The sequence below is a fragment of the Chaetodon auriga genome, chromosome 11 (assembly GCF_051107435.1).
Source record: "Chaetodon auriga isolate fChaAug3 chromosome 11, fChaAug3.hap1, whole genome shotgun sequence".
Lineage (NCBI taxonomy): Eukaryota > Metazoa > Chordata > Actinopteri > Chaetodontiformes > Chaetodontidae > Chaetodon > Chaetodon auriga.
Window position 1 is genome coordinate 4,390,577 of NC_135084.1, and position 22,426 is coordinate 4,413,002.

The following is a 22,426-nucleotide window of genomic DNA, read 5'->3' on the forward strand; positions in this document are numbered from 1 at the left end:
AGCCAGTCAAGCTTCGCCCTAAGATCCTCTGATGGTCTCAGAAACAGTCCAAGCAAAAATTTTTCCAGATTGGGAAGACACTCTGGACACCTGTTCTGCTCTGGAGCCACCTCTACCACTTAGTGGCAGGTAATCCCTGACCACATCATCAAATTCTCAGTCACTGGTCTCCACCTCTGTTTCTCACATACATCTGCTATAATCTGACAGACATCAGAAATGCCCATGAGCAGCTTGAAGTTCCTTTGGGGCTTTTATTGAAATCCAAGAACATCTGGAGAGGCAGCTCCCCCACCCTGAGCTTCAACTCCCCTGGTTCCATCCCTTTTCCATGCCAGCAGCTCACACTGGGCCATCGTCATACTCCATCCATATGGTATCTATCTATCTATCTATCTATCTATCTATCTATCTATCTATCCCTCTACTCGGTCATCCCTCTCTCCTTCATCCCTCGCTCCTCATCCTTTCATCCATCTTTCCCTGCACCCTGCCTTCCCTTTGTCCCTCGACCCTCATCCAAATGTATTATCATTCATCAGCTATGCTCTCCTCCATCCATAATACGCATTAAAGTGTACTAAATCTGTATCTTATCAGCGTAGTCTTCGTTAAGGAAATACAGTGCTTGTATAATTGCACAGCTGAAAAAATACACAACACAGTAAAAATTGTGTCATATTGCACAAGATGTAATGGATATGGGCATATGTAACATACATAAATAACAGTAGTGCAAAACAGTAGGTTTGTGATGTTGTAATGGGAAACAACATCAGCATGCTATATTAAATAATGCTGGAGTTAAACAGTGACAGCTGGGGATGTGATGTCTGCAACTGTGAAACCACAGTGTGTAGGAGCTTGCATGCCGGTCCAGCATTGGCGGTGGCAATGGTCACCGTTATCGTAGAAACGTGCGAGAACTCCCTCTGGAGATAATATGGCCAAATGCTAACAGCTAGCAGCTTCTGTCTCTTGTGCAGCACTGCTCCTTTACACTGATATGTCCTGGGTTACACCATCTGTTTTCACGAACATTGCTATGCCCCCACCCTTTCTCTTGCCACACTCTGTCGCTTTCCTGTCCATTCTCAGAAGTTGAAAATTGTCCAACGTAACATGCCAGTCTGGCATGAGTTCCTTCAGCCACATCTCTGTGAAGCACATGATGCTACACTCTCAGTACTTCCTCTGCAGTCTGGTTAGCACTGTTAGCTTTTACATCTTATTAGGGAGAGATCTCATGTTCTTCATAATAAGAGAGGGTATGGATGGTTTATACCATCTTTTCTTCTCACAGCACTTTGCCCCAGGTCTGCATCCCGTATTTCCACGCATATCTCCAGTCTTTCCACTGGGAGTATGTTCATGTTGGCAAGTGCTAACAGCTGTTCCCGAGTGTCAACAATAGAGCTGTGGCTGCATGGATCTCTGAATGTTGTTTTAAATAATCCAAGAAAGAGTAAAAAGCAAATCACTTGTCCCACCAGTTGTACATCCATACATATGCATGTTTGACTAAGACTAGTAATAGAGGAAACACAAAAAAAGCACAAAAAACAAACAAACAATGAAACAAGAAAAACGATCAGAGCTGCTGTTACTAGCTGCCACTCTTGTGGCCCCATCTTGAGTAGATGATACTCAAGAGATACACTTTGAGAAACTTTGGCTGAGATAATTTTCTCTCTCCATGAGGATGTTGATACGAAGTCTGTGACAGTATCAACATGCAATATTGTAAAAAGAGAAAAGACTAAAAATCCAGTGTTATCTTTGCAAAAAATATTTATTATTATTTATTTAAAAAATTTATTGACGTCCTTTTATTAAATTACTAAAGACTAAATTGGAATGACAACATAATGAAAAACATATTGACAACAAAAATTATGGTGAAATCTCTTCATTATACTCTCACTAGCAAACGAGTTGAAATAGTTGCTTCTGTTTGGGGGACAACCTTAGTTAGGTCACAGTAGCCATCTCAAAGCAATGGCTGTTTTCCTTTTCAACCAACCAAACCACTTATGTGCAAGTGCAAGTACAAATTCTCACTACCTCCATGTATCCTTCCTGGGAGCTAAGGTCTTATCCCTACCGACTTTTTTCCTGCTCAGTGCATGGGGGAAAAACAATTTGAAAAGACACCTGAAGATACAACATGCTTCAGTGTCTGCCAAGGTTAATATCAATTATTTATGTTGAACTATTCAATAACATCATTAAGATGTTAATTCCCTTTCAAGAACTACATTTAATGATAGTATTACCATTAACAAAGTTCTTTGTGGAGTCAGCCTGGCGACGATTATGCATTATTCCATTAACAAATCATTAAATTTGTCCATCTTATGATAATCATCTACCACAATTTAAAGGTTGATAATTTGATTCAGTCAGCACTTTATGAGTATGTGTATGTGTGCATGTGTTGTGAGTGAGTGTGTGTGTGTGTGTGTGTGTGTGTGTGTGTGTGTGTGTGTGTGTGTGTGTGTGTGAGTGAGAGAGAGAGAGAGAGAGAGAGAGAGAGAGAGAGAGAGAGAGAGCAAGAGCATATGTTAGTCTGTAAAAGCAAGTGTCAGTTATACAGTGGGCTATATGTGTATGTGTGCATGTGTGTTTGCTTGCACATGTGCACTTTGGTCAGTGTTCAATTCTTGCCTGGATATTATTATCATGTTTGCAGAGGAATATAACAATTTGTCTTTAATTTGAAAGATGTCTGAAAAGGACAGATACTAATTTGCATGTGACTGTTGGTATGCAAGCAGATTTTTGGTCATTTTTTCATCTACTGGGTCCTTCCAGCTTTACATTTGTCAAAGGGGGGTTTGACAGGATTCAGTGTGTGAATGTGAGTGTGTGATGAGTGTGTAGTGAGAGACAAGGTTCACACCTTGGTGATGCTTCCATATGTTTTGATGTTACCTTCTCTGGGAAAGCAAACAATCAATATCAATCAAAGGTGAGGTCTTTTGCTGTCCTGTCGTAGAATGAAACTCATTTTTGTTCTGTGCAGATTTTGACTACCATTTGCTTTGTGTCCTTTTGTGCTCTGTTAAATCCACTGGGCCTCTCTGTAAATCTCTCTGTCATGCTAACAGCTGGTCTTTTCTGGAAGTAGATGACTCTTCCACTGTTTAATGTCAGTATGATATTTTTGAGGGGGTTAAAAGGAGATACCTAAAGTCCATAAACAAACTTAATGTACCCACCACCACCCACCATCAATGGCCTGCCAATGATGCTGAGCTGTGTCTGTCTATGTGGTCTGATGGTATCTGTGTACAGATTGCATCAGACCACAAGACCAGACATTTTCCTCAAAGCTTCATTCTTAATCAGTTAACGTGTTTTCCATCAGGTAGTGATAAGCTAAAATCTTATGTGAAAAGATTGACTAAAGGAGAATAAATAATTGATTGGGCAGACCAGACTGACGAATAAAGACTAAAATCTAAGTCAACAGTTTTCATTAACTAAAACTAAACTAAAATAGTTCTTTGACAAAGATAAGACTAAGTTGCCCAGACTTTTAGTCAATTAAAAGTTGACTGAAAAACAGGATGAGATTGACTAAATATGATGAAAACTAACAAGGGCATTTGACATAGGACCAAGGCTAAGACTAACATTACTGCTAGAACCGCCATTGATGTTAATTCAGATTAGCAATAGCCGCTGCTTAAGAAATTCTAAAAGGAAGATGCTCAGGCTGCTCAGAAGCTTATAGTCCATTCAGTAGTGAAATTATGATGAATGATGTAGATGCTAGCTTCTGTTAGCCACAGTCAGCAGCAAATGAATCCTTAAAGTGTGATTAATTGTTTCCTTGCTGTGATGATTTATCATAAATTACAGTGTAATAGTTTGTAAAATCTTGGAAAAAGTCCTTAACTTATCCCCACGTACCGTGACTGCAAAGGTGACACATGCCAGAGAACCAGGCTGAAGATCTGTTATTTAATGAGGTAAGGTTCAACATATACATTCATTCCCACATATTCATCCTTACTATAAACCCAATACAAGGCTAACCCTATCCTCATTTCACCTCATGCCATTCTTTATTTCTTGTGGTTATTAACCAAGATTTTACAGTTTCACATACAGTTCCAGTTCATACAGTTCCAAGGTTTCACACTTGACAATCAGAGGCCACAGTTGTTCATGATCATTGCCTTTGTGTTGTTCAGTTTGAAAATGAGCACTGAATTGATTTTGTTTTAACGATTATTCAAATCAGTGACTAAGTGACTTTTTGAGACAGCTATAGAGCAGGGTCACACAGAGTGGGGACATTCCAATATTTCAAATAGCAAATGTGAAACAAGGTGTATGGAAATTCCTGCACTATGCCACCACTATACAGGGACATGAATCACAACTCATGAGATCGCAAAGGTTGTTTTTTGGTTCATGGAAAGTTCTTGGGAGCTAAAATGGAATGTTCCATTGTGGCATCATGTCACCACCTTTTCATTGTCACAGTATTTGCCGCTTAAATCCATATGTGTTTGTTCAGGTACTGGATAGTAACATTCCCTGCAGAGTTTAACCTGGACTTAGGTTTGATCAGGATAACGGAAGAGTTCAGAGATGTGGCTGCTCAGCTCGGCTGTGAGAAACATTTCAAACTCCTCGACATCTCAACCATGTAAGACACCAAGATCATATACATACACTTGATGAAACTATTGACCAGATCAGTATTGATAAGTATATGGGTAATATATTAACTGTACAAACATTTCAATGAGTGGATACATAAGTGTAGTTGTTCTTGTTTTGCAGCTGCTACATATCACAGCACCAACAGGACTGCCACAAGTTTCTGAATTGATTGTATTTATTCTTTATAATTGTTCCCTTTGTAGTCCATCATATGATTGGATGCGTAAGTTGACCCAACGGAAGAAGCAGGCAAAGAAAGGCAAGGCCTCACTGCTGTTTGATCACCTGGAGCCCATGGAGCTGGCTGAGCATCTCACCTTCCTGGAGTTTAAGTCCATCCGGAGGATATCGGTATGTCTACAAGTAGCTCTGCTTCAGTCCAGCTGTACAATGATTTTGTTTTTTGTCACTCAAGGGGCTCAATGGTCGGTCAGTCCTTGGTGGGTCCTCACCTCTTTGGTCTAGACTGAAATATTTTTGCATCTATTGGATGGATATTTTTCCATCTGGAGTTAAATCTGGGCTTGATCTAAATATGACAAAGACTTCCAAGTCTTCAAAGATGTTGATTGTTGTTTTGGTAGGCTGTTTTTTTGGTTCAGTGTCAGGAACACCCTGTAAGGTACTAATGCTACAATGGTTATACAACAACCATGAGACTGATGTATGTTAGAGAAAACCTAATGAAGACTTTGCCGGCACATATTTGGTCTTGAAACATTATTCCTTTATGACGCTTCATGATCATTTGAATTATATAAACAAGTATCTTGTTACTTTTAACAATGTCTAATATATTAAAACAGCATGCAAACATGTAGCAAGACTATTTAAACATTCTGCATTTAAGAAATGGCACATTCTTTCACCCTTGTTAAATTCAGGACACTGAGGGTTTTTTCTGCCACTACTTTGGTCTGGTATGAGAAGTATCTTGTGATGGTTAATGGCTAATGTAACAAATGTTAGACAGATGCTTTTGTGTAACTGACATTATCAAATCAGTCCTCTAACTTGATCAAAGTCAGTTTAGATATGATGTCTTTTTATTAAGTTTTACAATCAACATCTTGAACCCCAGTAAAATACACTCCCTGAATTGGGTAAACTATGTGCATTGATAAAAATGTTGCTGAAAAGCTTTGGGAAGCTGAACACCTGCTGCATAGCTTTGATGTGAAGCCAGGTCACCTCAGGGTGAACTGCCTCGTTTCCACTAGCCAGGTGGTTAATTGCTAACATCGCCAGCAAGATCATCAAAGTATACAGTATGTTCAGAGTGTTATTGGAGTTGTGATAAAACCAGGAATACTTTTTTGTGTACACATAAGTGTTTGCCTGTGCAATGTGTTACAGTGACATGGAAAGCTGCTGCTTCACAGTGAAGGTCCAGTGTGTGGGATTTAGGGGATCTATTGGCTGTAATGCCATGTGCGGCATGTAATATAATATTCACAGTTCTTTCATTAGTATATGATATGATATATGATATTAGTATAATCACCTGAAAATGAGAATAGTTGTGTTTTTGTTACCTTAAAATTAGCTCTTTATATCTACAGAGATAGAGTCTGCCATGGTACACTATAGTAGCCCAGAATGGACAATCCAGACACTGGCTCTAGAGTTTTTCTTTCTTTTTTATTGTGGTCCCCGTGAGGGATGCTGGGAAGAGGAGTGTTCAGTTGGTTGCAATTTACAACCTCAGTGCTAGATGCCACTGTATCCTACACACTTGACCTTTAACTGCTCACAATTTCTCACACATGGCATCAGATTGACTTCTGAAGATATATGAGATTTACAAAATACTCATCACCCTCAGACACGATTTTTTAAACCACAAAAAAAAAAGCAAAATTCAGTCAGTAAGAAATTTGTTCTGTCTTTCAATTATTGGGTGCATGGGAAAGGCTTTAGAGGCTCTATTTTTAAGGTCTGGATATCTCATTCATAATTCATTTTTGCCCCCAGTTCACTGATTATCAGAGCTATGTGATCCATGGCTGCCTGCTGGACAACCCAACTCTAGAGCGCTCCATTGCTCTGTTCAACGGAGTCTCACAATGGGTCCAGCTCATGGTGCTGAGCAAGCTCACCCCTCAGACCCGTGCAGAGGTTATCACCAAATACATCCATGTGGCTCAGGTAAGCCAGGAAGGAGGCAGCACTGCAGAGTATTTCCATTTTCATTGTTTTCAGGGGGGTTCATTTGTCCACAAATCAAGGACATTGCATGGTTAGCATTCTCTTCATTCAACACTGTTTAAAAATGCAATTGGAACTGAAGGGGGAAGCTGACTGGACGACACCAGCACATAACTTTCACATCTACCAGGCTTCCACTTCCTATCCTGAACTCCCTCATCAGCTGAAAACAGAACCCTTCTGCCTAAAATGTATGCTGCACATGACTCTGTTTATCTGCCTCCACTGGACAAAACCGTTTTAACTACTGTAGTTGGCATCATTGCCTTTTCTTTTAGAAAAGTGCAGACTTACTATGGAAGTACATAGCTTTCACAAAAAAAAAAAAAAAAAGATTATGAGAAAAGATACTGATAAGCATAACAAGTAGTGTCTCAACATTGCACAGGTACCTAAAGTCCTGGGGATTGTTCAGGCAGATAAATCACTACAGGATGATTCATGGATGTAAAGTCATACATCCGAAAACCATGCAAGCAATTAAATTTGCAACACTATTTTAATACATAATAAGAAATCATTTGGCTATAGAGTAAAGCATGTAATTATGTATAAAAATCTATATTGCACAGACAATACCGATGAAATTCTAAAGTCAGGTCACAGAATACAATGTAACACCTGTTAATTATGAGGTAGTTAGACAGTGAGTCATTAATATGAGATAGGGAAGTCATAATGAAGAGACATCAAGAAAAATAATTAAATATTTATTCTGTAACAGTATAATGAAAACATAACACATGAATGTATGTTTTGTTTTGTTTTGTTTTTTCATTTGATTTAGTTGTTAAACATGAACCTGAAGCCTGAAACAAACATTGAAATGAAATGTCATCTGCCATTGATGTTAAGTTCTTTGTCATATGCAAAAGAGTTACACTGAAGCAGCTATTGGCAATGAAATTCTTGTCCTCAGGTCCCTCCAACAGTGCTAATACAATATGTCCAAAAGAAAATCACACATTTAAAATGAGAAGAATCTAAGAGAAATCTAAGTCAAGACATAAATAGTGTAGATACCATATAAATAACTTATCTGTGGTTGTGTTTTGCACAAAAGCATAAAGACGACATTTTACCAAGACTTTAAGGGGTATGTTCAACTTTCAACCCAGTTGCACAGCTTCATTGATAGCTGTTCTAATTAACAGCTTCTCACTGTCAAATAGTGTTAATATACCATATAATACTACTACTACTACTACTACTACTACTAATAATAATAATAATAATAATAATGGTACTATAATTAATAGTAATAATATAATAATACACCACTATTAATTAAAGAAAACATTTTAAAAAGCAAATACACAAAAACAATTCTAACTATTAATAATGTTAACTTTTTAAATATTTTGTTAAAATTTTTGTTAAAATTTCCAGATTTCCCAAAAAAAATCTTCACAGTCTATCCTTTCAGTTTTATGTCCAAATATCATATTTCAACATTCATAAAAAGATATTCTGAAGCAAGACAAACATGATTTAAACTGGTTTGAAATGTGACCTAATAGGCCATCCAAGGAAGCATGTCATTAAAGACCACTCTCATGCATTTATAGTCATAACTGCAATCAATAACACAAGCCTTTATCGTCAGGCAATGAGCCACTCTTTGTTTTAAGTGACTCTTGTCACATTAACTTCTCATTGATGATAGTGTTTAAAATCAGTAACATTCTTTTTTTTTTTTTCCTTTCATGAAGCCAATGCTGTCGATGTTAGGTCCATTCATAAATATCATTAGGTGCATTTGAGTTATTCTTCCATCAGAAAATCTGTCTCATTGATATTCATGGTAGGTTTGAAGATGTTTGCAACTGTGTTGGGCATTTTCATGTTATGAACAAGCCAAAGGGCTTCTCAATTATTCCCTCATAAGTATTAAAAGAAATGGATCTGTGTCCTAATGACACTCTTAGTGATCCTGTCTCCTATCGTAGTCGAGACTGTCTGCAGACAAGCTCAAGGATGTAATCATTTAATATTCTACCATTGGCTAGGACTGTGCTTCACAGAATGTTGATTATTCTATCATATATCAAGACTGTTTGATCAGTTAGAATGACAAAAGAAATGAAAGCATTTAAGTCTGGTTTGTTCCTCCCAATATTCCTTAAGTATGCTGGCGATATGACCATCATAGGCCTCATATCAAACATCAACAAACAAGTAGCCCTAGCTGTCACTGCATGACACAACAACAAATCTCCCATGCATATCTCAGATGAACCCAGAGCCAGGAAAGACATCACACATTTCTTGGCACACATATAAGCGACACTCCAATAGGATATTTACTCAGCAAGGAAGCAGAAAGAGGCTGTTTTTCTTCAGACAACGTAAGAACCCAAAATGAAACACAGAATCCTCCTAAAGATTGCACCGCCATCATTTAAAGCATCCTCCCTCCATCTAGAACAGTTTTGTACAGCAGCCTAGACAAATACTGTAGTGCATATCTAAATCCCATCAACTGAATCACAGCACAACAAAGCAAATAATGAAAAGAGCAGGTAAAATTATATCTGACCCATCCCACCCGAGTGTCTGATAGTTGTTTTTAAAACAGATGTTTGATTAATTCAGTAGGTGTGGGCTGCACCCACAATAAACTGGGTGGGGAAACTGAAAATAAAATCTGGATTACTTCATGATAGTGATGAAAACATCATCTGAATGGGTCATTCACATTACATTACATTACAAAGCAAAAGTGACATTTTCAACTTGCCATTCTCTGTCATCAGAAACTTCTGCAGCTGCAGAACTTTAACACTCTCATGGCAGTGGTGGGGGGACTGAGCCACAGTTCCATTTCTCGACTAAAGGAGACTCACTCTTATCTGGCTCCAGAAGTTGTGAAGGTTAGTCAATTCCAGCCTTTGAATGCACTTTTTATTATTATTATATCCTTATTTTTCAAATCAATGGAAGTACGATATGACACATGAATTGCTTTATACTTACCCAAATGTTCCACTTTCTGCTTCAGATCTGGAGTGAGATGACAGAGCTGGTCTCTTCCAACAACAACTACTCTTGCTACCGAAAGGCCTTCAATGAATGTCAGGGGTTCAAAATCCCTATCCTGGGTGTGCACCTCAAGGACCTGATCGCAGTGCATGTAGTCTTTCCCGACTGGGTTGATGAAAGTAATAAGGTGAACCTGGTGAAGATGCATCAACTCTACATGACCTTCAGTGAGTTGGTGTCATTGCAGAGTGCCGTGGCCCAGGTGGAGCCCAACATGGACCTCATCTACCTGTTAACGGTGAGAAATTACCACTCCACAGGTGAAGGCACTGCACTCGTCAAGCATATTTGTAACAAATGCACATCAGCATCTTTGTATCTGAGGGGTCACTGAAAAGGTCTGAAGTTTTCAATATTTTTATAGACAGAATGCCGTTTTCATCACATTCCTTATCCATGGCTAGAAAGTTGTTTTGTTTTTTTTCCCATTGAATATGATGGGGTTAGGATTGTCAATTGATGAAATTTCTTAATTGCAATTAATTGCATGAGTGCCCATGTTATTTAATACTCAGTAACAGATGGACACCTGCAGACACATTGTGCAACAGGTCAGCTACATTTTCAGTCACTTCAGTAGCAAAGATCACTTCCTGGATCCTTTGCTCTTCTAAAGCAAATAACACAATGTAATTGCGTTCAACCTCACATGGGAAAAATAAAGGCTCACAAAAACATCTCCCTCTGCTATGTGGGATGAAAAAAATAAAATAAAACATTAAACAAGGTGAGAAGGAAACGGTGGAAAGGGAGTATAAGAAAGACAAATTGGACAAATCTGGATACTGCAGGTAGGCTATTCTTGAGCCCTGTGCAGGAATGTTTCCTGATGTCCTGCTCCATTTCTGAACATTAATGTCTGTTCCCTTAATTGTGGGTCTTCCACTCCCACCTGCACACATTCTGACCATTCCCACCCACACAATAGAGTTCCATTGATTTCATGTTATTATTAGACTTCCTGCTTTGTACAGTGAAGTTCTAAGGATGTTGTGCTGCTTTTCTAGGCTTTGCTTACGAATGAATATCCTTGTTTGTTCTTCCAAAAGTTATGAAAAGTGGATCCTGGATACTTAAAAATCAGTGGAATGAAATGTGTGATAACACAAACTACATTGTCTCCAATAGACAGTAATCACATTACCAACATTAAGGCTAACAAAAAACCCCAAATTTGCTACCTCCATACCTTACAAGCCAGATAATATTCTGATTTAGGGCTTTTCCTGAATGAGTCTTTTTTTCTATTGCAATTCTCAACAAAAAGGAAGTTACATAACACATTATGGCACAATTACTCACTTCAAAGAAGGAAGCTGTTCAAGGACCAGGAAGCAGCTGGAGAATGGATGCTTTTTTCTCTGCGTGCTTTGCTAAGCCTGGATAACTGGCCTAAAATGAGGAAACTGATGGAATACTTGTACCATAGTATTGGACTATAAAAAAAATCAAATAGCTGTCAAAAGCAATGTTGATAACAAACAGTACATGGCAGCAATATGCAATTGTAGCATCCAGTCTGCCTAATCCAACATGACGTTTTTGGTCTTGGGAATTAATGACAAGGTGAGACCACTTACTTTCTGTGCACTAAAGAGCAGCTAGCCCAGGTCTGACAATCATCCATGTGGTCAACTTCAAGACATTTCTGTCCTGTAAGCAACCCCACATTTGCATAATCCTACAAACGCTCTCCTCTCCCTAAAAGTTGTCCATGCCCCATGGTAGCATGGAGAGGATGTGACTCACTGACGATCAGATACAGGTTAGCTGCACTGGCTAACCAACAAGCAGTATAAATGTATCTAGTCATCTCTGCAGATAGGCAATTGGTGGCAAAAATAAATAGATAAATAAATAAAATAATGAGCCCTGTCTCTGGTTATCATGTCATGTTTTTCCTGCATGCCTCTATGACATGTAACATCAGACAGCCAATCACCAGCATTATTAGATTTTGGTAAAGCATGCTGCATTGGCTCACAGATGCTGAAGAGATGTACCCCTTAGATATCAAAGTTTAGTACCGAAGAACAAGCCTTTTTTAGATTCATCATAATATTGGAGCAATTTGACTGGTGCCACGAAAGTATCGAAATTCAGTACTCAACCCTGTATGGCTGACACATCTGTCGGCTAACAGGTCTATTGCCAGTTATCCTGTCTACACATCCAAGTAATATGAAGCTTATTATCCATACTGGGTCTTTTGACATTCTACAAAGAAAAAACTGTCTCTGAGTTCCTGAATAAAGACTTTTGCCTGCTACTATACAAACTGATCAACTGTCAGTCACAACATGTATTTCTGAAATTAATTCTTTGGGGAAACAAATCAAATCTTCCAGCAGACTCCTTGCCCTGAATCCATAGCTGACATTGGCCTGCATCACCCATGGGATAAAGTTTATTGGCAATTTCATTATCTTCTATCTGAAACTGTAAAAAACATTTTAAACCTGATGGGCTTCCATCGTGTATTCAAACATCACTGGATTCAGACCACTTGGTGCCAACAGCCCACGTCATCCTCTTCCTCATGTCATTCTCAAACAAGAATGTATGGATAAGTGCCATGACCAGCGCCATTCCATGAATCAAAAAGGAATTTTTTGGTTCAAAAGAGATTCCTAGATGGCAAGGCTGAAGCAAAGTTCTGTAATATTTTGAGATCATTTGAGTCACACAGCTATGACCGCTCTTTAAATGACATTAGTGAACATTTCAACACTACCATGCCAACTGCTATAAATAATGTTGCTTCACTTAAGGTTGAAAAGAAGCCAACTGACAGAATGTCCCCATGCTTAAACAACAGCAGTGTTAATGAGAGTAAGAGAATCTGTCGAGCAGCTGAAAGAAAATGGAGGAAAACTGGGCTCAGGGTTCACTGTAATAACTACAAAGAAGCCATGACTGCCTATAACAAAGCAATACGTCAAGCAAGAAAGAATTACTCTTCCAAGATTATCACGGAGAATGCTGGAAACTGTAGTATATTATTCTCCACTATTGACCAGCTACTCAGCACTCTGTAGTTCTCTGCATCAAACTGTAAAGAACTTCCATTGTTCTTCAAGAACAGAATAACCTCAACTAGAGTCAGCCTTTTTGCCAATGTAAACACAGATGACCTCAGTAAACCCTGTAAAAAAGATGTAATCACTGGAAAATTCACCTGTATTACATTAACTGAGCTCTGCAAGACTGTCACCGGGTCTAACTACGTCATCTCATGTGTTGACCCTGTACCTAGAGCATTTTTTGAGTGGGTGTTCAACAGTCATATCCTGAAGATTATAAATGCATCTCTGCAAACAGACATCTTCCCAGCTGTTGTACAGCCCTTATTTAAGAAACCCAACCTAGATGGTAATACACTCATCAACTATATGCCGACATCCAACCTTCTATTCATCATTGATGTGGAGTGCATACTTTATTGGAGAGCTTAATTTCAGGATCCTACCTTGCTATTGGGTGAAGCGCTTGATCCTGTGGCCTGGGTTTCTTCTTGCCCCTACTTATTTTCTTCCACGCCAGTGTCAGTTTTTTGAATGATGATTTCTGCCACCTAGCTGTTGGTAGTAGCTCCTGTTAGAATTAGAGTTGCTAGGGAAATCACAGTTGACCATGGTGGTTTCTGACTCATTAGTCTGATGGCTTGTGGTGAATGGATGTTGACGATCTTCTTCTTGGACCTGCTTATAGACTTTGCCCTGCATTAAGTCCAGCCTATCCTGTTTGTATTTCTTGGTTTTTGTTGCCATCAGACCATCTTTATATGACCTGAGTGCTTAATTGAATCAATATCATCACTAAAATCATTACTAGCTTCTCTCTCATTAAGTGTTCATGAGTTGTAGTGTCTTTTTCGTTGCATCCTCCTTTTGTTGTGAGGCCTTTTCAATAATCAACTGCATGAGATCCATGGATGATTTTGTAAGTGTTTCGCACCACTTCTTGTTAAATTCATCATTTTGTTTGCCAATGGTAGTGGCTTTTGGGGTGCAGAATCCCGATGTGCCAACATTCACTCAAGATGCAGCCATGCAGTTTGAGACTTGTCTCTTTCTTTTTGAGCTGCATTAACTTTGTTTTCATCTCTTCAGTTGAGAAGGGATGGTTCCCATATGTATTAGCAGCAGGGAGTAAAATCCGCTTTGATTCAGCATCAGAAAAGGTAAAAGTCTCAGCTCCTTTAGTGGATAGAGCATTCATTTCTTCAAAGGACATAATGAATGAATGCACAGACCTGGGCAGGAGGCAGGAACATTGCAGATAATACACAATGACCACCTGGCTAAATTTTTGCTAAGGTGCTGGAAGCATCAATGAATCCAGACTGATTCCACACTTCAATGCAGTCTTTCACTTTATTTTGAGCGTTTCGTCTATCTATCATTCAAAACATACATGATTCAACAGCTGACAGACAAGTACAAATAACCAATCCCATTCTAATCAGTATACAATACACCCATGCAAATTCTGGTGGTAGAAGCTCCACCTCTTGGGAACTCTAGTTAGAAAATGAGGAGGGGCAAGAAGGAACCCAGAGCCCAGGAACAAACCCTTCACCCACTAGCAAGGCAGGATCCTGTGATTAACCTCAACCTGATAAAGTATTCATTCCCCATCAACTTTCAGCTCTGACTAAAGGTTTAAGCTTTGTCCCTACATGCAAGACAAACTCAAGACAAATGGATTTTTTTTTCTTTGGAAAGATTAAACTGAACCTTACAACTCAAATCCCTCTATCCAAACTTTTTGCAGAATAGTTTACCAATCGTCAAAACCCTTGACTGAAAAGACTCTTGTCTTGGTGCTATAGTCATTCAGAACATATCAGACTACAAAGGTAAGGCCTACTGGCAATTAAATATACATTTTTTACAGAAAAATGAAAACTAAACCAAGACCAATGCCTTGAAGATAAAAAGATCTCAAGTGTCACAGGCTGAACTCTTGAACTGAACTGAATCTCTCAGAATGAACACGAATTCTCTTAAATATTATCATCCTGTAACTCTCATATTCTGTATGCTGCCTAAAATGCATTAAAGCTTGGTTAAACCCAAAGGCCAACTTATTGTAGCAGCGCTGATTCTCTGCATTGTCCAATTATACATCATTTTCTTTAGCCATATGCTCAGAAACATCCATCCTATCTTAAGGGCTCTACTGGTTTAATGAACAAGATATAAATATTAAAAGAGTTACCTAATTAAAATAATAATGGCTACATTAAATGTGGAAAGCCTTTACACTAATAGCTCTCAAGACAGAGGTCTTGAGGGTCTTGAGTATCATCTACATGGAAATTAAATCCTTAAATTGAAGGAGTTTAGAGGAATCTAATATGATGCAGAAGCTCTTTGATTTACCGAACATAATGCACAGTGTCTTAGTGTTTGCTAATCTGATACTGAAGCTCTTAGATTCACTGAACAAAATACAGTGTCTCAGTGTTTACTAATATGATACAAAAGTTCTTAGAATCACTGAACATAATGCACAGTGCCTCAGTGTTTTACTAATATGACACAGAAGCTCTTAGATTCACCATGCATACTGCACTATGTCTCAGTGTTTTACAAAAACATCATAAATATTCAGTGATGAGTGTGAGTATCAAAGGTCAATTTCACAAAGGTGCTCAGGACATGATGTTTGGGAGGAGACATGACTGGATATTACATTCAGTTTTAGCTGGGCCATAAGATATATTAGAAGAAAATTTTGACAAAAAATTACACATCGATATTATTACTCTTCTGAAGTTATTTAGGATGGATTGATTTAAGATCGAAAGTGTTAGAAATGTGGGGGCATGTGTCGTACTCTTACATGCTACATGGGAATGCTCCGTGAAGGAAATGCTGGTGAACCTTGGAGAGCAGGTAGAACAGCTCTTACCAGACTCCCCTCACTTATGCTGTCTTGGTAATAAAACACTTTTACCACAAGGTGTTACCAAAGCACAGTTTGGATTAATACTGACATGTTGAATTATTAGTATAGCCTTGTTTCTTCCAACATCTATCTGAGAATTGTAGTTTTATTGCTCTCAACTATAGTGCTCTGTGGATTACACTTGATGAATGAGGAAGGAACATCAAACTGCATAATGCCGGAGAGAAAAATGAACACTGGAATGCTTTCAACTATCCACACATGAATGTAATTTATCACAATTCTTCAGTAGTCTGATACATGATATGAAAGCTAGGATACGATGCTGCTTTTAATTGTTCATAGAAATTTCAATTAATTAAATCCAAACTCTTTGTATTTTCAGCTTTCTTTAGACCTTTATTACACAGAAGATGAGATTTATGAGCTGTCGCTGCTAAGGGAACCACGTAACCCCAAATCATTGGTAAGTTTGAGTTGGAGGGAGCAGCAGGTATGTAGTGTTTCAGAAGAATTGATATTAATCCTGACTGGTGAAACACCCTTTTGCACTGTACCAACCTACAAAATATTTTAACCTGTGCTGTCGTTTAGCCTTCAGGGCAAGATAAGTATTACCTTGTTGTCCCTGTGGAACTCTTGAAACACTGAAAATCTGTACTCTGGGTCTGAGTGTTTTCTGATCTCCTGTGTATGTGTGCTGTATCCCTCTTCTCAGCCTACCTCTCCAACAACTCCCAACAAGCCCCTGGCCCCACTGGACTGGGCCTCCGGTGTCACCACTAAACCAGACCCTTCTGTGGTCAACAAACACATCAGGAAGGTGGTGGATGTGAGTAAACAACATCCTTTTTGAAATGATTTCTACACAGTGCATCAAACCAGCTACTGGTTAGACAGATGTAGAGAGATGTGTGTGTGTGTGTGTGTGTGTGTGTGTGTGTGTGTGTGTGTGTGTGTATGAAATATTATTGGAGTAATTTGTGTCTTGCCATTGGGAAGTCTGTGTTCAGGAACTATGACCATGACCATGATGGCTATATTTCTCAAGAGGACTTCGAGAGCATTGCTGCTAACTTTCCCTTCCTGGACTCCTTCTGCGTTTTGGACAAAGATCAGTGAGTGTGAGACGAGTTATGAATAGCCCAGTGTTTTCCACAGAATGACTGGAGGTGGGGGGCTTGCCCCCACATGCCTCTTTCTGTTTCTCTCTCCTAGTATGTGTCTGCTCTGTTGACTGCATTGATCACCCAAAAAACTCAACTCTTGTTTTAGATTATTTCACCCGTGAGTCTGTTTTCACAACACTAAGTGACCTGTGTGGAAAGGAGACTTGTTATTACTGATGTAACCAATCGAAAACGATTAAAACCAACATGCTACCAGCTGACATGAGCACCATTTGCAAGCTTTTACAAAACAATGGCATAAGTAGGCCTTCATTAAACATGAGAGGTCACACTACAATCAGTGCAATTACAGGAGGCACATATACCAGAGAATGTGTTTCTTTCTGTGTTCCTCTGCAGAGCATGAGTGCCTGTCAGTAGACGGGAGTGGAAGAGCGAATGAAGGTTGACCACTTATCAACAATCATAAATGGCGTTGTCTCTTGGACAGATAAAAGAATAAAAAAAAATAAAAATAGGTTTGCCATATATGCCTTGGCTGCCGTTAATATACAAAAGTCTTTACAAAAGTATGCAAAAGTCTTTGTGTGGGAACACTGGAGATCAAATTCAAATAATTAATTACAGTGCTGGGGAGTAGTGACACCACATGTAGCAACACATTTCCTTGTAACGTAGCCACTTTCACAATAAAACATTTCAAGTTGCAAGCTATTCCTCCCACTAAGCAGCAGGGCAACATCACTAAACACTGCATTGTTACGTTTTGTTTTCTCATAAAGGAAAAAAAAAAGTTCAGAAATGATTTTCTGTGCATCAAGCAGTATGTCCTCCACCACATGCAGATGCTACACCTGTACCTGGAGTCTCTGACAGCCACATTTGTTTTGTGGTGTTATAACTTACACCACAAAATAATGAGGCCATTTGTGTATTACACTACTTACAATAGGTCTTCATGTTAAATAACTTCAGTTTGTTGAGCTGCTTTTGGAGTGGCTTATGATGTACGTTGCTATTCAATAAAAGTCTAGTGTTGCAGTGGCTCATCTTCTTAGAATTAAGATGATTAGATTGTAGCTAACTAGCTACACTTTGAAAGTAGCTTCCCCAGCACTGCCAATGACCTAAAATCTGTTGGAATTGAACTAAATTAAACTGCATTGTTAAAACTGAAATGAAGTGTAAATTCTCAATCCTTTTTATATATATAAATATTTTTGAATTGAATCTTAGGGATTAATGTGATACATTTTGTGTGACCTTGAAGGACTGGAATACCTGTAAATGACTTCTCTATCCTACTGTCATTATTCTTTCTGTTTTCTCTCTTTCCACCTCTTTTTCACTCAGAGATGGATTGATCAGTAAGGATGAGATGATAGCGTATTTCCTTCGGGCTAACCCCCTGCTCCAGTGTAAGATGGGTCCCGGTTTCATCCACAATTTCCAGGAGATGACATACCTGAAGCCCACCTTCTGTGAACATTGTGCTGGATTTGTGTGTATCTATTATGTCACTGCATGTTTCATGCTTCCATAATTTAGCTTCTACCAATGAAAATTTGTAGACATTGGAATTATATGAACTAACTTGTCTTGCCCAATCAGTCTAATTCTAAAAATGCTTTTGATCACTACACATATTTCAAGTTCAGCCACATACTGTATCCCTCTGCTTGCATTTGCATAGAACTAGATACTTTCTTATATCTGTTGAGTTCTTTTGTTCATTGTTAGTAGTAATTCTGAGAGCTGTGCTGGATTCTTGAGCAGGGCAGAACCACACAGTCATGCTGTCACTGATGCAACAGGCATACGCAGGGTTAGAGGAAATGTGATGACTTGTATTTTGTTCAGAGCTTTAGGAACGTGCATCCATGCTTTTATTTCCTAATGCTATGTTTTGTATTCTCTGTATCTACCATCCCCCTTCGTCACATTTCTGGACCTGCAGCTCTGGGGAATCATCAAACAGGGATACAAGTGCAAAGGTACTATTTCAAAGCATTTTTCTGGTAAGACCATCCAAGAAAAAGAGGTCTATTTACTGTAATTTCAACATTTAACTGGTAATGGGCTAAATAGAGAAAACTAGGAAAACTAGGAAAGTAATATAAGTTTCATCTGGTAATCTGTAACCAGTGTTTTTGAAATGTGTGCAATAGTAATATGTTCTAAGTGGTGTGTTCCATCAACATAGGATAAAAAAATATATAGAATCCTTTATGAATCCCACCACTGCTGTAGTATTACAGCAGCAAAGGGGGTTGCAGTTTATTTTTGACCACCCACTCCCACCCACAGCAAAGCTTAAGTTGCCCAGCCACACAATATTTGTACTGGATCTGGTGAGACCTGTGCAGTCCTCCATCACAAGCCTTCCTCAGAGCATGAGTAGTGTTTAACAACAAGTTACTCATAATACAAGTCAATCAACACAAAGACCTAAATCCACAAGGTGAACCACATCAATGGACTGCACCCAAGTAGAGGTGTAGAGTCTCTGACTGCCACAAAGGGCAAGGAAAGGGACAACAGACAAAACACTGTTATTTGGCATAGTATCTGTGTGTGAAGGCAATGGGAATACAGCAGTATCTTTTGCCAAGATCTGTCTTTAGGAGAGATGTTTTGGAATCTTACTTCCTCTAATGAGACTTATTTTTTAACGCCAGTGAAGCTCAGGGAAGATGGTAAATGGTAAATGGTAAATGGACTGTATTCATATCGCGCTTTTTAGTCGGACGACCACTCAAAGTGCTTTTACAGCATAAGTCTGCATTCAGCATCGGGAGCAATTTGGGTTTCGATATCTTGCCCAAGGATAATTCAACACATAGACTGTGATCGAACCACCAACCTTCCAATAAGTGGATGACCGAATGACTGGGCCACAGCTGTGGTGTCATGTTTAGTCTCTGTGTAATGTGTAACTCTAGTTCATATTTCCAGTTCTAATGGCGATTTTGTGCTCTGATTAGGGATGGGTACCTTTCACATCTGAATCGATACGATACCGATACTCGGTACCTGCGAATCGATACCGGTATTTTTCGGTACCTGTTTTCGATACTTTTTTGGGGGGGGGTATGTGTTTGGTAATTAAAGTTATTTTGTATATTTAAAAAAATAGTCAAAACTTCGGAATTTTGAACATTTATTCTTCAATAACATCAAGTTAAATAACTCCAACATAGAACTTGAGAAAAATGTGTGTGGGGATAAAGTAAATAACTTAAAAATAAATAGATTCAAAATAAATAACTGTATAAAATTGTGCTAATTGAAGCTGCGTCGTCGTCGTCATCGTCGTCGTCTACCTTTTTAAAAGGGGCCGGTTGTTCTCCTTCCTCGAAGCTGGCTGCAAGTGTCGAGCCGCTGGCTGCAGCAGGCTTGCTGGCGGTAACGTTTAATGCTGACGCCGGGCGAGTAGCTGTGGTAACGTTAGCCTGTGTTTTTAAACTGTCAAAAATCGTGCACTCCTCCGCCTTGAGGAATATTTGGTGTTTAACCAAGTGCTTCCTCAAGTTGGACGTGTTTCCCTTGCTGGCTTTGCACTTCGCATCACAAATGTTGCACCGCGCGTTGTCGGCATCCAGCTTGATAAAATGAAGCCAGACTATGGAGCGCTTACGGTCCGCCTCTGAAGATAAAGCAACCACTGACGTGACCGCGTCACCGCGTCCTCCGCTCTCGCCGACGCATAACGTCAAGGTGCGTACAGGGTAAAAAAAAAAAAAAAAAAAAAAAAAAAAGTGCGTTCAGGTACCGAAATGTGGTACCGACGGATTTCCCGTGAATCGATACTCGCTACTTCAGCGGGAATTCGGTCGGTACCAAAAAAGTACCGAAATTCGGTGCCCATCCCTAAGCACAGCAAATAACAAAAACAATCATATATACGTACCTATATACCTAATATACCTAACACAATCTAGTTGTTTTCCAGAGCTGTCACATGCATGCAGCAGTCTGGGCAGATGGGGTTTGCTCAGTTGCTCAGATTCAACAAGAAAATAGCTTTGCACAAACAATCTGAAATTGCTTGACAGATATAGGTATTGGACCAGTGAGCTAAAGAAAGACAATCTGTTGTGTTGGTGATGTGTTATATCTTATATTATGGACTTCTTAGTTTTAAAGATGAATAAGCTATAAAAACAACAGCAAATGACTTAAACAAATTTGTTAAAAAAAATTTTTGAGCAAAGGTACCTTCAATTGTAACATTAGAAGTAGTTTCAGATTTGACAACTGTTAGATGCAGGGCAAATTAGAATATAGCAGAAAATTATATACAGAAATATAAGATGAGCAGCAAACAATGTATGGAACAATCTAATGTTATAAAAGAATATAACTCACCTGATCAAGAAATCAAGGGACTTAAAATTAATTCCATCAACATTTTCACCCTCACTCTAAGCATGTAGATTTAGTTTCATTTGCCCATGTTTTAAAGTGACATTTAAGGAAATGTGAAACTGAAGCATCTTTCAGTGCAACTGCTGTAATTTGGATTTTCATACAGGATCCCAAGAACATGCTTCCCATCTGGCAATCAGACACAAAAGTAACATTATCTGCCTCTCTGCATGTCCACTTACCTGCCTTGAAACTTAGAACACTTTGTCTTGAATATAAGATGATTTGTTTAAATTCATTTTGCAGACTGTGGAGTTAACTGTCATAAACAATGTCGGGAGCTGTTGGTCCTGGCCTGTCGGAAGCTGATCCGCTCAAGCTCTCTAGGAAGTGTTTCTCCAGCCAGACTGACCCACAGCTCACTGCCCAGCAGCCCTGCACTGCCTGCCTGTAAAGGTCATTTTCATCTACAGATATTCAGTGAACAAAGCAACATAAACGTCATAGAAACTGAATGTATTTAAAGCAAATTGTAACACAGCAGGATTTATACCATATACTCATTGATCTGCTCCCCTTCAGATGAGGATGAGGTGTTTGAGTTCCCAGCTGTCACATCAGCAGGTCCAGTTGTGGACACTCAGTCCATCACCCTTATGACCGGCTCAGCCCAGAGAATCTCTGTACGTCTGCAAAGGGCCACCACCAGCCAGGCCACCCAGACCGAGCCCCTGTGGCCTGAACACAGCTGGGGGCCCACAGATGGTGGCTCCCACACCTTCCCCAAAATGAAATACAGGACTAACAGGAAAACATCTAAAAATAAAGGGTTTGCCCGCTGGGAAAACCAGAATGATGGACAGCACCAAGCAGATTCCTCTCTGTGCTCCATGGACTCTCAGCAGAAGTCAGATGTGTCAGGAGAGCTCGTACAGAACGGGATAACACACAGAGGCAAGGTAATGGAATGAATGGCTGTAGATTTTAATTTAACGTTGACATGTAATATTACCATCAATAAAACCATGGCTGTATGCAGCATTTTATAAATATCAAGGTCCAAATGCTGAGCTTGCTAGGTG

At 39.1% G+C, this 22,426-nt stretch overlaps 1 protein-coding gene across 3 annotated transcripts in view; it reads left to right on the top strand.

The window, feature by feature from the left end:
* The window catches only part of rasgrp3 (RAS guanyl releasing protein 3 (calcium and DAG-regulated)), a 50,493-nt gene that overhangs the window by 25,438 nt on the left and 2,629 nt on the right, over positions 1-22,426 (top strand). For 2 of the 3 annotated variants that reach the window (XM_076743810.1, XM_076743811.1), the window contains exons 4-16: positions 3,915-3,977; positions 4,532-4,663; positions 4,884-5,031; positions 6,655-6,828; positions 9,645-9,761; positions 9,890-10,168; positions 16,232-16,312; positions 16,565-16,678; positions 16,849-16,964; positions 18,330-18,477; positions 18,934-18,970; positions 21,651-21,800; positions 21,927-22,303. In XM_076743810.1, the coding sequence (XP_076599925.1) occupies positions 3,915-3,977; positions 4,532-4,663; positions 4,884-5,031; positions 6,655-6,828; positions 9,645-9,761; positions 9,890-10,168; positions 16,232-16,312; positions 16,565-16,678; positions 16,849-16,964; positions 18,330-18,477; positions 18,934-18,970; positions 21,651-21,800; positions 21,927-22,303 (1,936 nt within the window). The remainder of the gene's footprint in view (positions 1-3,914; positions 3,978-4,531; positions 4,664-4,883; positions 5,032-6,654; positions 6,829-9,644; positions 9,762-9,889; positions 10,169-16,231; positions 16,313-16,564; positions 16,679-16,848; positions 16,965-18,329; positions 18,478-18,933; positions 18,971-21,650; positions 21,801-21,926; positions 22,304-22,426) is intronic. The other variant, XM_076743812.1, reaches the window with a different exon arrangement.